Below are 16,367 nucleotides of genomic sequence, written 5' to 3'. Positions count from 1 at the left end.
CCAACAAATAATGCCGTTAAACTTTTGCTAAGTATTAAAGTAAGAGGATAAAACAGCTTGAGAGCCGGCTGATAATAGCATCTATTAAAGGGATTTAAGGTCCTACTTGGTGCTTTCACTCTCTTTCCTCACCCAAAAGCACTGGTCCCCTAGTTTAATCTCAATTTGAAGGCTCTCTACTGTGACAGATTATAGGGGCTAACCCGAGCATGAAGCCGTCGACTGTGTCCTAATGAGCCCAGCCAGCAAGGCATCAAGTGACAACAAGCCATTACCACTACTGCTGCTCCAACAACGAGGGCCACATTGGGCCATTAAAGAGTTTCAGTGATGCCTTCACAGCTGACATTTGTTTGAAATGAGAGCAGAATAAATAGACACCAAAAAGCCACATTTAATAAAAGGCAAGTTCTATTTTATGATTTGTATTTTGAGTTATACATATTTTGAAATGAAGACAACAACAAACATTTTTGAAGACAACAAGAAAACATATGTCAAAGTGTGCCTTTAGTGAGAGAGATTAATATATTAAGTACAGCGCGATATAGGACAACAACTACTTTCTGTCAGTGGGATGGTTCTTATTTCAAATGTCACCATTTAGTAACTGTACAAGCAACATAAAAATGAATGCCAAGAATTAAATGTACTTGACCGAACTGTTATATTGGATACAATTTGAGTCATCTAGCGCTATATATAACTGTAGGGTATATACACCAATATTAACACTTTACTCTCAGTCAAATCTTCCTTATTATGTACACGCAGCAACAACAAATGTGGGTTTGGAAGTAAATCAGAAAAAGTGCATTTTGCATCTTCTGTGCAGCAGCGCACCGGTGATGGTCAGATGAGTTTTCTTCTTAAAGAAGTCCAGACACAGGCCAGTTTAAGAGAAGTCTATGGGATGGAAACCTGCGGCCCAGTGAGTTATGTTGGGTAAGTACAGCCAGCCCACTGCAGTCACTCATGAGAATAGCAGTCCACAGGAACGTGATAGTCTCTACAGAGTTTTCTCCTCCTCTGCTGGACTCAGAGGATCACCGGCCTTCCCTTTGGCCGCCTGTCTCTCCAGTTTGTCCTCCAGCAGTCTGTCATGAGAAACCGTCCCCAGCACTTTGGCACTGTGCTCCTGGGCCTTGGCCCTGAGTACAGCAATGCTGTTCTCTCGCAGTTCCTCTTTAGAAATGGTGGACTTGCCCTCTGACCTCTTCTCCTCTGCTTCAGCTTCTTCCACCCTCTGAGAGCTCGGCTTCTGGGGCGCATCGCACTGTCCTGTTGCTGGGGGGACCGCTGCCTCCGTGGACTTTTTGTGCATCCCTGCAAAGAGTTGCGGGTATTCAGATTTAGAATAGCGTCTGTTGATTGGTAAGCCATCTTGGACTGAAAATAGCAAACAAAATAGTTCCGTTTTAGAATATAATGTTGGAATGAATGATGATACGTGACCAGCGTAGAGGATGATAATTTGTTTTGCAATGCAAAGTCTATGCCATGTTCTCTACATTTAGGACATTTCTTTGCTTTAGCGTAAGGCTTAGCTAAACAGAGCCTCTACCATCAGATCCTTCACACTGTCAGTCCGTCACACCAATGTTGTTATGATAACGCGATAATGACTTTCAAATAGAAAGTGCTGTACTGTTAATACTGAATTATGTGGTAAATACACTCTTCACACCTATTAAACAACCATTAAGTGCTGACACAATGAGGCAATGATGCTGAATATTTGAGGGAAACACGAGACATCAGCCTCACCGAGCAGCCAGGGGGCGCAGGACTCCATGATGCCATCCTTGGCAGACTTGAGGATGGACTCTGGCAGGGGGATGGAATGCCTCACCATGGCTCCGTACAGCCCATACTCAGCCATCACAGTGCTCCGGCCCCAGCATTTCTCCCTCTTTCTCCACTTGGCTCTGCGGTTCTGAAACCATACCTGTGACATGAAGACAAAACACCCAGTTACTACTATTAGTCACTACCAGCATCTTCACCTTCATCTCCAGATAAGACAAATAGGTCCAGTTTTTGTGGGTGAGGAAGACATGTGTTGGATCACAGGATAACAGGTTACTTTGACTACAAAAACATTTACACTCTTAAGACTTGCACTTTTTACGTTTGTTTTATGTATGTATGTATTATCGTTATGTGCAATAATTATTATACTATATATTAGTGTGGAAATGGCTAAAATGGAACAAAATTAGCTTAGTGTTTTTTTAAGGATTGCAAACAATCCAACTGCAGCATGCAATTAGCATCTCCTCATAAGAATTTCCCAATATCTATCTATCTATCTATCTATCTATCTATCTATCTATCTATCTATCTATCTATCTGTCTATCCATCTACCATCCATCCATCCATCTTTTATTATGTTCAAGATCCAACTGCTACCACTTTTTACTACGGCACCCTAAAGAGGTTTTGCCTGCAATGATTAATAAACAATTTACTAATGCTTTATTCATCAGTTATAAGTTTGTAGGTTGTGAAACCCACGTGGCTGCTGTTCATATTTGAAATTTGGTCATTTTACTCTACAGCCCATTTTCTTTATTCATGGCTTAATAGATTTTATAACTGCAGACATGATGGCCTATTAGAAAGTGTAAACTCCAGTATGCATTAATGCATTATGAACATTTATAGCTGCATTCTTAGAAAAGATCATCAAATGAGATTTCTCACAACCTGGCAACCCAAAAGCTGTTATTAATGGCTTTTAAATGACCTGTAAAGCTTTAGTAAATTATTTAACCATCAAAAAAGCCAATTTAATGTGGTACTCAACTATTTATTGCTTGTGTATGAAAAAGCAGTTATTTTCAAAAGGACCCATGTGATCCAAAGTAACTTAAGATAACAAGTGCACCGTCTGGATTGAATCCATTGATTTCCAATAAGCTGCTGGCTACAGGTGTGAAGGATCTGTGCCTCCTGTCAGAGCTGATCTCCAGCTACCTGTTGCCACACTATAGATGGTTTGACACATCATGACACTTCACTTGGCCACAGCCAACAACTGCTTAAAGCTCTGCAGGCTATCTGTCAGCTCAGAGAGAGGCCAAATTGATAGCACAACACAGGACTGTTAAACACTCGGCTTAGGAACCTCTGATGGCTCCGTGAGGAGAGGAGGGGGCCGGAGAGGAGATTCAAGCGAGGGGGATAGATATGAAATTGAAAACGATCAAACCGTTTTCATGCTTTTTTTCTCCCTGGTAATTCTGATGATAACCCTCATTTCATACAAGACACTGTTTATGAGAAATTGCTTCTTTGCCCCTCAAAAGAAGCCAGTGTGGAAGCTGCGAGGAGCAGTGACCCAGGGGCACGCCGAGGCTGATTGAAAAATAAGTTAATTTCAGACCCAATCGATGGCGGGCAGGCGGGCAAATATCACGGGAAATTAAACACCCCGGACTCGGGGGAGCAGCGCTATTGACCCGTGCTAATAAATTCAATGTAGTTATTTCATTTGAACTCCCTGCGTGTCTCCAGCCTCTGCAGCCCGCCTCCTGAGCTCCACTGATTTAACTAATTACACTCAATGAGCAAATTGGGTGTTCATTTTATTTAGGGTAGGAGCAGGAGCTGGGCTCATTTATTTATTTCCTTTTTTATTATTTATTGGCCGCTGTAGCCTACTGTTGCAACCCGTAATGAGAACGAGATTAAAAGGCGCCCCGGCAGATGGATGGTCCAGGTCACACTGCAATCTTCTTCCGCCTTGATAGCTTGATTAGGTCGTTAGTGGCTCCTTCTCCAAGAACAAATTGTTTCACATCCAAGTGCGCCTGATGAGAGATTATCTATCCTGGCGAGAAGTCCTGGAGGAGAGCGGTCTTTGTTCAGACAGGATGGGGCATCGCAGACCAGTTTTTTGGGGGGCTCACATAGCCCGTCTCCCCTTAAACAGGAGGGCAGCCTGGGAGTCAGCTGCGACCTGTGGGCTACTCCAATATTACAGGAGGCGATTTAGCACAGGTGAATAGTCATACGACAATAATATTTGCCTTATAACTGTTACACAACTCAATTAGAAAAGATTACATTCTGTTTTAAAGACACTGTTGCTATCACGAGGATGGTCTGTGATGTGTGCGTTGCAATGTGCAGTTTTAGTCTAAAGAAATTTTATCTAATAATATAACTTTATCGAATCTTTTAAATAGCCTATGATGAAATCAGCAATAGGCCTATAAGATGCTTCAATTATCACATAAGTGCTTTTATTTGGCTTTGATTAGCCAGGCATTTTTTGCACAGGCCTATAGGTTTTTTGGCAGCGAGCATCTCAAAGAAAATATAGATCAAATTGTTTTTATTTCTTTAAAAAATATTCATTTTACGGACCCATTTTGAGTATTTTTAACTTAGGCTACTATTTAGCCAAAAAATAATTTAACACGGACAGCATGTGTTATTACTTTTAAATGTGGCACTTAAGCTCAAAAATAGCTGAAATAGTGTTTTGTTGAAACCTTGATGTAGGCTCCACGAATTAAGACTTTAAGATGTTTTAATAGCTTAGCCTACAGCTTCATTCATAAGTTAAAGGGAACCACAGGCTAAAAGTTGTATCCAGGCTACTAATGTGATCGATGTAATGAAAATGGACTGAAACAAGTAAAACACACAAACAACGTCAATGTAAAAAATGGAAATAAATTAGCATGATGGTCCATGTTCAAACATCAACTTTCACAAGCCTTTCGATTGAATAATGCCGAATCGATATTATTCTACCAATACAGTAACACAGCGTGGTATTACCTGTATCCTGTCTTCAGGTAGCTCTGTTTTCATGGCCAACATCTCTCGGGCATAAACATCCGGGTAGTGCGCTTCATTGAAGGCCTTTTCCAGCTCCTCCAACTGATATGAGGTGAATATGGTTCTGTGGATATATACGGAGGGGGGGTCATTTTAAATATGTGGACATATTGGACATGTTGTGTCCTGCGGATATTAAACTAAAGGGTAAACCAATCTGATTTGAATAAATAAAAACGCAAAAGGTAAAACAACATTGAACACATTTCTATAAATTAGGCTACAGCCAGTTTCATGAACATATTTTATTGGTGTAAAAAAAATAATAATAAAGTAAACCAAACCGGACAAGCTTAACATTTGTGGATGTTAGCGATGACAGAATTTTTTTTTTAAATTCTCATCAGTTTGAGTTGTTCACTATCTGTTTTAAGAAGGCTATAATAACAACTGGAAATTTTACTTTATTTTACTGAATTTATCATTTCTCAACCACAACAATATGAGCCATATTATTAACCAGAAATCCACTAACCGGTGGCGTCTTTTCTTGCGTTTCTTGCTCTGACTTACTGATGACTTTGAGAGTTTTCGTTCATTTGAAGATAAATCATCTGAGTCTGGATTTAAAAACAGAAGAAAAAATTAATAACATGAAGGGCGTTTTAGAATAAATGCAAACTGGTCACACTGATGCAACACGGATATTTTTTATTAAGACATTAGCCTATATTGTATTATTTAATTTATAAAACAGACATAATACTTATTATCTAATAATAATAATAATAATAATAATAATAATAGGCCTATCATAATGATACAACGTAACAAATGTGCTACATGCACACTAGCCCAGGTTGGAATTACGCAAGCATTGTGTAGCAGTGGGATCAGTATTTGGTGTGAATAGGCCTGATTGTGAAGTGGTTTTAGATCACCTGAGCTGGCAGACTGGCTGGTGTCCAGCGGCCCTGCGGACCTGCTGTGGGGGTGCAGGTGAACATCTTTTGCGTCCGACAGCGCAGTCTCCAAAAACGCCGGTTGTCTGTAAAACGACGGAATTCCACCCGGGCTGATTAATCCCATCCCGACGCCCATGCCCACGCCAGCGGGTCCCAGAAAGGACCTGGCGGAGATCAGGTGCGCCCCGGGCGGCAGAGAGTGGAGCTGGCTCCTCGGGGCCGCGGACGGCTCCTTATTTAGCCCCAGTATCTCCTGGATGCCAAAACCGGTGCACCTGGGCGGCGGATGGGTCGCGCTGCTCTTCGGATGGTGGCCGTTACTCCCTCCATTTGCTCCCAGAGAGGTTTTCTCCGATATGTTCAAAGTTTCCGTCAGCACAGCGCCTTGTTTCCCCGTCATGTCGTCTTCGGTTGACACTTGAAAGGCCTCTTTGTTATTATACCGTCTTACAGGACGGTCCCCTGTGCATGATCCTCTGTATCACACATAAGAGTCCTTTAGAATATGGTCCTTTTATCCAACAGGTCCATCCCAACAAGAGGCAGGACCCAGCAGCCAATCAGCTGCAAGGATTCCGGATTCCTGTGGATCATGGATGCATTATACGCCCTCTCGAATACATATCTGCATTTTCCTCAGGACTGTATGGATAAACGAGGAGGGGATGTAGGCTACAGAAAGAAAGGAGGGAACGAAATAATTGTCTCCAAAGCAGAAAAAGGGGCGAAATGCTGAGAAAGATAGACACCTATGGAATTATAGAGACAATGGTATGACAAAATAACATTTACAATGCACGGGCTACATCAGTATAGACTCACTGCAGATATAGCCTACCATTCCTTATGCAATTTTTCGCTAGGACTAATTAAATCGTCTATTTCACATCTCTAAACCTTTGAAATGCGGCGAAATTACCTCAATCTCTTCAAATAAATCAGTGTTGCCTTTCGCTGAATGCTTTACACACACACACACACACACACGCACAGAGACAGCTATGATCTCTCTTCTCAACCACTGGCTCACACGAATGGATAACTGATCTCCAGATGCTATGGGAAAATCGTACCACGCAAATCAAAGGCCATCTCAAAAACGACAGCTGGACGATATGGACCCATGGGTGCTGCACGGTCTTGCACTGCGCTAATCCCACATCAGCAGCAGCAGCAGCAGCAGCACAGACTACAGAGCAGATTAAATCACAGGAACATTTCCCCGGAGGAGAGGGAGAATTATTCAGAATATGGGTCACTAGTGTAAGGCTATTAAATAATTACCTGACCTGTTATTCATTATTATCTTATGCATACTATTTTTTTTTTTTTTTATAACAACTCATCGGAACATTACACTGAATAATGGTTATCAAGGCTAGTAGGACAGTCATCTAGGCCTAAAACATTATCTTTAATGAAATTATGGCAAACATGTCAGAAAATTGATAAATATGCTGGTTTGTTGATAGTGTTGAGGCTTGGCTATTAGGAGATTTTTTGTCAATTTGCATTTTTTGTTAATGCCAGTCTCTGCATCCTGTTTTTGAGTTAATTGCAGAAAAAGAGAATCGTATTGTTATTGTGGGTCATGTGGGTATTCAATAAACCTATTTATTCTAATAATTATTAAAGACGCATAGGCTACTTTAGTCTTGGTGTTCCAGTGTCAATCAGGTAAAAAGAGTGTTGAGGGTTAAAAGAGAGATCTCACTTCATAAAGTTAATTTTACATATTTAGGCCAAAATTAAAACTCATGGAATGACAAGGATAAATGTTTGTTTCCTATTTACGTATGGTATAATTTAACATTACATTGGCATGACTTCTTTTGCAAATCAATTAGAACAAAAAATAAAGACGTTTGGCTTCTAATAGATTTACTTTGCACACATGGCTTGCATGGGCATCATCCAAGTAATAATGCAAAATAATGGAATATATAGCCTATATCAAGCTAAATAAGAAATAAAGACACATGCGTATCATGTCAATTACGGAGAAAAACGTGAAACTGCTGAGGGCCAAATGCAGGGCTGCAGCATGCCCCCCCCGCCAAATTAGTCATTTGTAATTTCAATAACCGATCATCTCTAAACCAGCTACTGAACAACAACGTCAGCTGACATTTTTAACCAAACCTGATACGTTATAAGTCACAGTAATAATGACCAATTTGACAAAATGTTCCAACATTCAGCCATTTTATATGTTTATGTTTCAATGTGGGTTTTAATCTGCGCCATGGAATGACCAACTTCTCCTCTGGGGACGTTAAACTTCACAACCGCACTCCTGCTCTCCCTCTGACAGATCAGATAGAGACTCAGCCGAAGCCATAACCACCTCCGATTGGCCAAAACCACGTTTCTGTTAACCCTTTCCTTGACTGGGTTAGAGGTGCATAGCACACAGGTTATTAAACCTGTTTTAAAATGTAATTGTATTTCCTCTGCCACTAACAGACGAGTTCACAAACTATCTTGAACCCCCCTAAAAAGGGTCTAAAAGTGCCCATGGTTGCATGGATCTACACAAGGCACAACATGACTAATGCAACCTAAAACTACAGGAATTGTGACTTTAGGCAGAGCCTCAACAAATCCGCCCAGCAAAGTAATATTATGTATCAAACAGTGTGAACTGATCTGCTGATTAGGGGAAAAATAATGCTGCTGCAATTAATGTCTGGTCAGATGAAACTAATTGGGGCCTATTTAGTGGAAAATCTAGTAATGAAGAAATCAATGTTATTAGGATATGCTAATGACAAATCAGCCTGTTGGGATCAAGTCATTTATTACCACGGAATGGTTTGAGTGAGGATGACCCGTCAATTATAGGCAAGTTACTGCCCCCTTTCACTCCATCATCAGTTCTGCTGCATTCTATGCAGGCTTTCTGTTTGTTCTTCTCATCTGTATGGCTTTTCATAATCTATCTCCTATGAAAATGGCTGGATTCTGATTTACATGCAGAAGAGAGGCTGCCTAATAAGGTTCTAGATTCAGGGAAGATTTAGTTCAGTCATTCGTGTAGATTGGGTTGCCCATCAAAGACCAGCAGGATCTGACGGCTACAGATTAAAAAGAAAACAGCTGTTGGACATTTTTTGTTTATGTGCCCCCCCAACAACCTCCTTTCGCTGCTTCCTTGATTCCTCCTGTTTCAGCATGTCACATTTTTAGGTATATAATGCAAAATTGGGAACAAAGTGTTCTCAACCCTTTAGAAAGGATGTTAACAGTCCAGATATGAATAAGCAGCGAGAAACGCATCCAGCCTGTAACCTTCAAACAGGTGTACCTCTGCAGCAGGTCAAACACTGATAAGCAGCTGCAAGCAAAAACGCCCACGATGATGAATATCATATCCTGCTGATGTGACTGCTAAAGCTTGAAATGCATTTGTAATAATGAATAAGCGGACAACTTTTTCTTTGCAGGAAGGTCACTGCAGCACTGGAAATACAACTAAAGGCATTAACTGATCCACAGCAGATATGCACATAAAGAATAATTTCTCAACAAGTCATATCCTATATATGAACTTCTACCTATGCAGCACTGGTGCATTCAATGTCTCCTGTTTTATTGGTTTGATTAAAGTGGTGGAAAACTCTATGCTTACACGCATACAGATTATGAGCAAATGTTTTACCCCCTAGAAATAAGGATAGAAACCTCTTATGCAAGACGCCGATGTGATTTGGTCTCTGTAGTGCTAAATCAAGCTGGATCTCCAGTGTCGAAACAGGGTGCAGGACAACTTGATGACAGGACACATGTAGAGCCGAGTCAGGGAGAAAACTAAAGCACAGCCAGAGCCTCTGCTTTCCCAAAGCACTTGCAGGGCGTGATGTGATGCGATGCCCCCACTTCCCCCTCCCCAGTTCAGAAAGAGTTTGCAAGTCCCGCAGCTTTCTCATGGCTCCACTACAATGGCATGTTTGGAAGCTGCCCGTCGGCATTGCTTAATTAGGCGAGGAGTTGATTAATTTGCACTAATTGACAGCTAATTTAAGGACTAGGGGCACATTGGATTGACGTTTGCCGGGGCACAGAGGCTATGTGAGGTCAAGGCAACGCACAGCGGAAGGATGGATGGATGGAGCTCAGATTTCTCTCTCTCTCTCTCTCTCTTTCCATATGGATGAGCAGCTCTGCTGGGACTGACCCGTTTCTTGAAAAGACTGGATGGCTGGAGGGAGGATGCGGGTGACAGGCAGCCACCAGTGCGTGCACCATATTGAGGATGTCAGGTCACTTACCACGTCAACGCTCAGCAGACTGAATATTTATCAAGTCAGCATCAACAAGTGTCCACATGCAACCAGTCCACATGACAACAGGGTCACCTTCAGTAGGCCTGCTTAACAGTCACAAAAACGTGAAACCAATTACTATAACTTTCTTATAAGGGGTTTATATAAGTTTCAGTGACGGAACATAACTAATTTATCAAAGCATTGTAGGCTAGGTAGGCCTACATCTATTTTAGTTTTGGAGTATTGTTTAATACTTTACACTCCACTACAATTCAGAGGTAAAATTGTACTTTTTAATGCACTATATTTATTTGAAAGTTACTTTACAAATTAAAAAATTCACATGGCTAAACAAATGATACATTGTTATAGGTTTAACTACCCAACAGTATTTAAATGTGTTAAAATCCGCTCTACTTGGACCAATGACAACAGTAAAATGCTACTTACACATGCATAGTAACAAACAGTACCAGCCCATAATAGGCTATATGGGCCATTTTCCTGCAGAACAAGTATGTTTACTTTATGTTCATTTTGATAATAATCCACTTGAGTAACATTTTCAATGGACTTTTACTTGTCGGCTGAGTGGAGTATTTTTACAGTGTTGTATTGCTTACATAAGGATACGACCTCCAACCCTGGTAAGTTTTAATGGTTTGCAAGTTTTGATGTTGTTTATCCTTGGAAATTATGCAGTTAAAAATGTTTACAAGGCATTTATAAATGCATTAATAAATATTGACAACTGGTTCACTCTTTAATAAGCCATAGAGTTTGAAGTTCGGAATGTTCGGAAAAGTCAATAATAAAGGTTTTTGTTGCACAGTATAGTATATAAAAAGTAGATAACAAACAGCTTTTGGCCCACATGCTCTACATGTCCTTTCTAGAGGGAAGGTTGCTGTAAGAAAATACCAATTTATTAATGGCTTACCGTGGTGTGAAACTTTTAGTAGGCGTATGTTCAATAATATAAAAATGTATCCATACATTGTATAACCACAAAATTGTTTTACAAGACAATTTGGCAGTTATATGTTATTGATATGATTTGGGGTTAAAAGGCTAGTGCTTGTATTTGGATTACCTATGGTGCTTTTACATACTACATGTAAAAAAGATTTGTAGTAGAACTACAAACTAATTACAGTAAAGGAACACACCTCAAATTAAATGTGATTTCTGGCCCCACCCTGCTACCAGGCCATGTTTTATTCTGTTTTTGGATCCCTATTAGCTTCCACAAAGTGGTCACTTCTTGGGGCCTCACACAAGAAAGGGTCCAAGGCTCCACAAAGTCCTCTCTCCCTGTCCCATGACACTCCAGCCGCAGGAGAGACCATACTCTTAAACCTGCAGAACTGTGAATAATCTTTTCTTTTTTTAAGGAAGGGGGGAACCAGGATACGCGTGAGAGGCAGGGGGTTAAGCCACTGAAGCAGTGGCGGCCTGTCCGTGTGAATCGGAAAGACGATTCGGGGCTTATTAGCGGCCCGAGGAGAAGTGTAACTTGTTGGGAGTGGGCGACCAGAGCCCCAGCGACATCTCCAGCCGAGAACAGTCCGAGGCATTGTCTAACCTAATTATGGCGGATGGACTTCTTTTTGTTTCCCATTCAGCATGCCTGTCTGATTCTCTTTTTGCCCGGCCGCTAGCTCCAACAACGCAGAAGTGTGCTAATTAGAAAAGAAATGGTTCTAGTAATTATGTCACCTCTCATTAAAGGTGATGACAATGAGCTATATTATTTTTATGCAAGGTTTTGTGTAGGGACCCTGCTTCCAATGCTCATTAAATGGAAAACACGCCCTAGTAGCCGAGAAAGCACTCTCACGTTGGGGCTCCTTACATGCCCACAGCCGGAGAGGTGCTGCACTTTGTCAAGTGGAAGAGGCATGAAGTTACTGCCCTGATTAAAAGTTGAACAGTCTCTAAAAAACACGAAAGTTAGCTTTGGCTACACACGTAGGGATTCCAGGGGACTTTACATAAAAGGTAATCATCTTTTCATTTTAAAACTTTATTATACAACTTCACAAATTGCAAAAAAAATTAAATCATGTTTAAAATTGAAATAAGAATAAATAGGGAACATTTTATCAAGGCAAGTCTACAAGCGATAGAGAAATTCTGCGAGAGGTAGTACCTCTTGTAAAGGCATCTACAGTATCTAGGAGGCCAACAGGTGCACTGGGAGAGCGTTTCTGCTCCGATTTACAGTTTGAGTGCAAAGTCGTTGCTGTTGTATGTTAAGACCATACTAGTAAACACATAGATCAGATTCACCTTGCAGTCCTCAAATTTCCTGTTGCTTGCAAAACAAACATTTCACTTCTTGGGCCTCTCCAAGATGTTCAGAAACTTGCCCCTGGTCATTTCCCTGGCTGGAAGACAAGAAGAGACATCATCACATATTTAAGATAAATCATTGTTCAGGTTAGGAGACCTTTATTTCATTATTATGCTCGCGAGCAACTAAGACACCATGAGCTGGTGAACACACCACTTCCACAACATTTGCCTGCAGCTACTTCACAACGGTTGTTTAGTAATGCAAAGCATGTATTTAATATCTAGAGTGTCACATCGGGAAGTAATTTATACAAACATCTGTTCATTCAGGACATGGAAAACAACATAAAATGGAAGCGTAGCTACCAAAGAGTCTTGTGATTTGCTTGATTGCTGCCTGAATGTAGTGAAGTACAAGCACTCAGACCTACGCATGCATGAAAGTGTGTGTTCGTGTGGATGCAAGATGAGTGAGAATGGAAGCAAAATGTCTCTATTAACCTTAACTTGTGTTTATGGAATATGGCCATGTATAAAATAAGCAAAATAAGAATAAAGGAACCACTTCAAAGGCAAAAGAGCAACATTCACCTAAGCAGTAACAAAGACTAAGCAGATATTAAATTAATATGTTTTTTTTTACAATTAAACCATTTAGGCCAATGGTTTCCAAACCAAAGGTTGGGAGATTAATCTGAGGGGTCACCAGATGTGTAATGGGATAGGAAATAATGTAATACATCTTCTGCTCCATAAAATTAGATTTTTTTTTCAAACGTTTTTATAATCATTGCTATTTTTCAAAATGTTGGACACATACAGTATTGTATTCAAAGATATGAAACTGTAAATATTTTTTGTTTTGTTTAAAGAAAGGATGGGTCTAAAAAATAAATGAATGAAAAAATAAAAATAGGGACAAATGTAAAAAACTGCAACAACTACTTTAGGGAATACTGTCTTCAGAGCGGTTTCTTTACTTTCTTTTTATAGGAGTGCTTGAGGTTGGAGATCCAGTTTACTTGACATAACCTGCACGAGATGGGACTAAATATATCTTTTTGGATTTTACCGTACAATAAAATGCAATAATTTCAATACTGGCTATTGGTCTTTTATCCCAGAGGCCATAACACTAACCCCTGTAAATGAATAATTATACCAAAATTAAAGTCACATAATTGCATTCATGGCGAATATTTCCCAGCTCTACTCATTTCCCCACAGCCTGTAGAGTCACAATGACATCTGTGAACACATTGTTAAAATTGTTAAAAGGCCCTACACACCAGGGTTCCGCACACGAGTGTTAACTCTGTGCTATAGACAGAATTGTCCCTGCTGAAGACTCTTTGTGAAACTGGTCTTCACTGAGAGAGCAATCTTTTCTGAGGCTTTCTGTCAAAGACAAACCCTTGTGTCAATATGGAGACCGTAGGGACTTCTTCTGCAGCAGCATCATAAACTCTAGAGATGCATCCAGGTACAGTAATTACTCTTTGTTAAAGATAAAGAGAATCAGGCAGCTCTACAGTTTGTATGTGCTGCAAGATCACCTCTGCAACTCTATTCAGTTTCTAACTAACCTTGTACATCAAACCAATATAATACTACAGAGCAGCAAAGAGAGGACTGATTTCAAATGGGCATTTAGCAGAAAGTCATTTGTGACGCCTGCAAGAAGAATATGATCAGGATCTCAGCTGGCTGCTGTCTGCCCGTGTGCAGGCTCCCGGCCTCCCCCGCCAGTGCCGGCTAATGAAAAAGCCGGGCCAGTTAGTAATTTAGATGACTTGCCCAGTGTAGAATGATAATGGTGCATCTGGGCGTGGGTGCCACGTCACCTTGAGGTGTCTCTCATTAGGTTAAAGATGATGCTAATTGGAAAGGGATGCATTCATTTTGCACTTTGCTGTCTCTTCAAATCACCCTAAACAAAGTCATCAAGGGACCCCTGGACATGCATAGGGTGCTTTAGATTGAAATTAAGCCATCCCAATTAGGCAAGGGAAAGCAATTACACTAGGATGACCCTAAAGCTGCAAGTGCGCTGATGTCGCTTTCTTATTAGGAGTAGTTACACAAGGAAAGGTAAAGGGTTTTTCTGATTTTTAAAGTGTCATGTCGCTCTCCCTCTCTCTCTCTCCATCTCTTGATGAGCCCAAACTATAAAACAGATCAAGGATGGCTTTGCCACTCCTCCTGAGACCCCTCGCCCCACTGAGCGTCTTATTAATTATGGTTCACTTCAGCCTTCCCCTACTCAGATAGAAATAATATATAATGTAATTTAATCACATTAAAGACCCCATTAAACATAAATCAGTGCTTAATTTAGGTTGTGTGGCTCTCTTTTTAATGAAAAGGAAAAATGGGGAAAAGTGTTCCACAGGTAATCACAGAATATGAAAGGGGGGAAGAATGACAAACTAAAAGTATACACAGTGGGACTACTGAAAGAGCAACAATGGGACCATCACATTTCATAGAAAGAAAGGCACAGGTGGTAGCCATTAGTGTGTTTCCATCCACCTGTTTTTATGTGCTTTTTCAATTTGTGCATTAAATATCTCAAAATATCACAAAAATGTTTCTGTTTGGCTGAGGTGAAAAGTTTGTGCGTTGATAAAACATCCGATCTGTGTGGAGTAATGAGGAGATGCTAACCTTTCTCAAATTATTACGTGAAATAAACATAAATGCCATATTTTCAACATCGTTTACATTTGTTGGAGGTTTGACTAGCACTCTTTTTATTATGTCATCTTATTCAGCCCTCTTATTCTGTAATGGCTAAATGACACCGGAATAGAGAATTACTGCCACTAGCAGTTTATCTTGATGTACCAAATATTTGCGAGACCGTAGTAGATCTTACTACGTTATTACATTCTTTTGCTGATCGTCTAAATTATTGTAATACCAGGACCCTGAAACTGAAGCAGCTAAATGGAAATTGGCCACCATGTTTTTTAATCATCAACACCTTCAGTAAAAATGTCAAATGGATGGTTGATTTCAAAGAATGTAACTTTGCTGTACCATCGTATTCCAGTTCTGTCATTTCTTTATAACTTTCTTTCTATTTTACTGAACAAACTATTTATAAAGAAGTCATTTTTGCCAAAAAAGTGATTGTGAATTTCTTTAAAGATGTACATAAACAGATGAAGTTAGAAAGTCTCAAAAACACACGCCCACACACTTATACATACACACACAAGCTTTTTCATACAACAGGGGGATCAATATTGATTAGTGGGACTTAAAGATTTGTTTAGTTGATTAGAAAGGTCAATTACTAATTTTGCACTAAGTTAATCAGCATCTTTTTACCACTGCCATCCATACTAAATGACACCTTATGGATTCTGTGGGCCATCTCCCTGCCCTGTTGATTTGTAGCTATCTAATTATCATTCAGCACTATCTGGTCGGAGTTTCCATCACAGTCTACCTTGGTAGATCAGTTAACACAGCCACATCATACTGTACATAACAATTTGACCCATATTAGACTCTGCATTGCAATCCATTTTTATCTAACCAATTGGAAATCATTTTCATCCATAAATAGACACAATATGTAAACAAACAGAGCTTAGCCAGGTTATCATCAGACTGAGGGCCGAGGACACGTTGGCAGAGAGGCCGGTATGGAGCAGATAACAGGAGAGCCTAAAGCTGCTACAGCATATTGCAGAAATGCAGATTAACCTATATCTGCAAACTGCTAAATATGCCCTGAGGCTATTTAAAATGGCCCTTTTCCCAAAATTAAAAAGCAAGGACTAAAACTACACATTAGTAAATTATGCAGAGCAACCCAAATGTTTCTGCAATTTTCAATTCTGCACTGAAAAATTGTTTTCATTGGGCGAATCCCAGGTGGTTCAAATGTAAATGAGAGAGGAAATGCAGTGGTGTAACATCTTACTTTCCCCTCGTTTACGGTGAGTGATCTGGGTGTCATTGTCACAGCCCACTCCCAGCACAACTCCCCTGTGTATAAAATGAGAGTAATCATCACTTCACCCCCCC

The 16,367-nt window shown here is 40.3% G+C and overlaps 2 protein-coding genes across 4 annotated transcripts in view; both read right to left on the bottom strand.

Moving 5' to 3' along the window:
- Positions 1-374: 374 nt before the first annotated feature.
- Positions 375-11,848, bottom strand: vsx2 (visual system homeobox 2). 3 transcript variants are annotated; one of them, XM_034857536.1, is made up of 6 exons: positions 11,614-11,848; positions 5,737-6,343; positions 5,331-5,415; positions 4,796-4,919; positions 1,768-1,948; positions 375-1,389 (listed from the first exon to the last, which is right to left on the bottom strand). In XM_034857536.1, the coding sequence occupies exons 2-6, from the start codon at positions 6,158-6,160 to the stop codon at positions 1,010-1,012; spliced, it is 1,194 nt and encodes a 397-aa protein (XP_034713427.1). In that variant the 5' UTR covers positions 6,161-6,343; positions 11,614-11,848; the 3' UTR covers positions 375-1,009. The 3 variants fall into 3 exon arrangements, with proteins under 3 accessions (XP_034713427.1, XP_034713428.1, XP_034713425.1); XM_034857537.1 differs by lacking the exon at positions 11,614-11,848 and having other exon boundaries at positions 375-1,326; positions 5,737-6,477; XM_034857534.1 differs by lacking the exon at positions 11,614-11,848 and having other exon boundaries at positions 5,737-6,475.
- Positions 11,849-12,274: 426 nt separating this feature from the next.
- lin52 (lin-52 DREAM MuvB core complex component) overlaps positions 12,275-16,367 on the bottom strand; it is a 9,640-nt gene continuing 5,547 nt past the window's right edge. Inside the window, exon 6 of the mRNA XM_034857538.1 lies at positions 12,275-12,418. Coding sequence (XP_034713429.1) covers positions 12,363-12,418 — 56 coding nt within the window. The 3' untranslated portion in view covers positions 12,275-12,362. The remainder of the gene's footprint in view (positions 12,419-16,367) is intronic.

Source organism: Etheostoma cragini, chromosome 20 (assembly GCF_013103735.1).
Source record: "Etheostoma cragini isolate CJK2018 chromosome 20, CSU_Ecrag_1.0, whole genome shotgun sequence".
NCBI lineage: Eukaryota > Metazoa > Chordata > Actinopteri > Perciformes > Percidae > Etheostoma > Etheostoma cragini.
The sequence above is the reverse complement of the archived record's forward strand: the minus strand, read 5'-3'. Positions and strand labels throughout refer to the sequence as shown.

Coding starts and splice junctions, on each gene's coding strand:
- vsx2 (XM_034857536.1), bottom strand. CDS start 6,160: ATGACGGGGAAACAAGGCGCTGTGCTGACGGAAACTTTGAACATATCG. Junction 4,920..5,330: donor CGCAAGAAAAGACGCCACCG/GTTAGTGGATTT, acceptor ATATATCCACAG/AACCATATTCACCTCATATC. Junction 1,949..4,795: donor TACCTGAAGACAGGATACAG/GTAATACCACGC, acceptor TTCATGTCACAG/GTATGGTTTCAGAACCGCAG.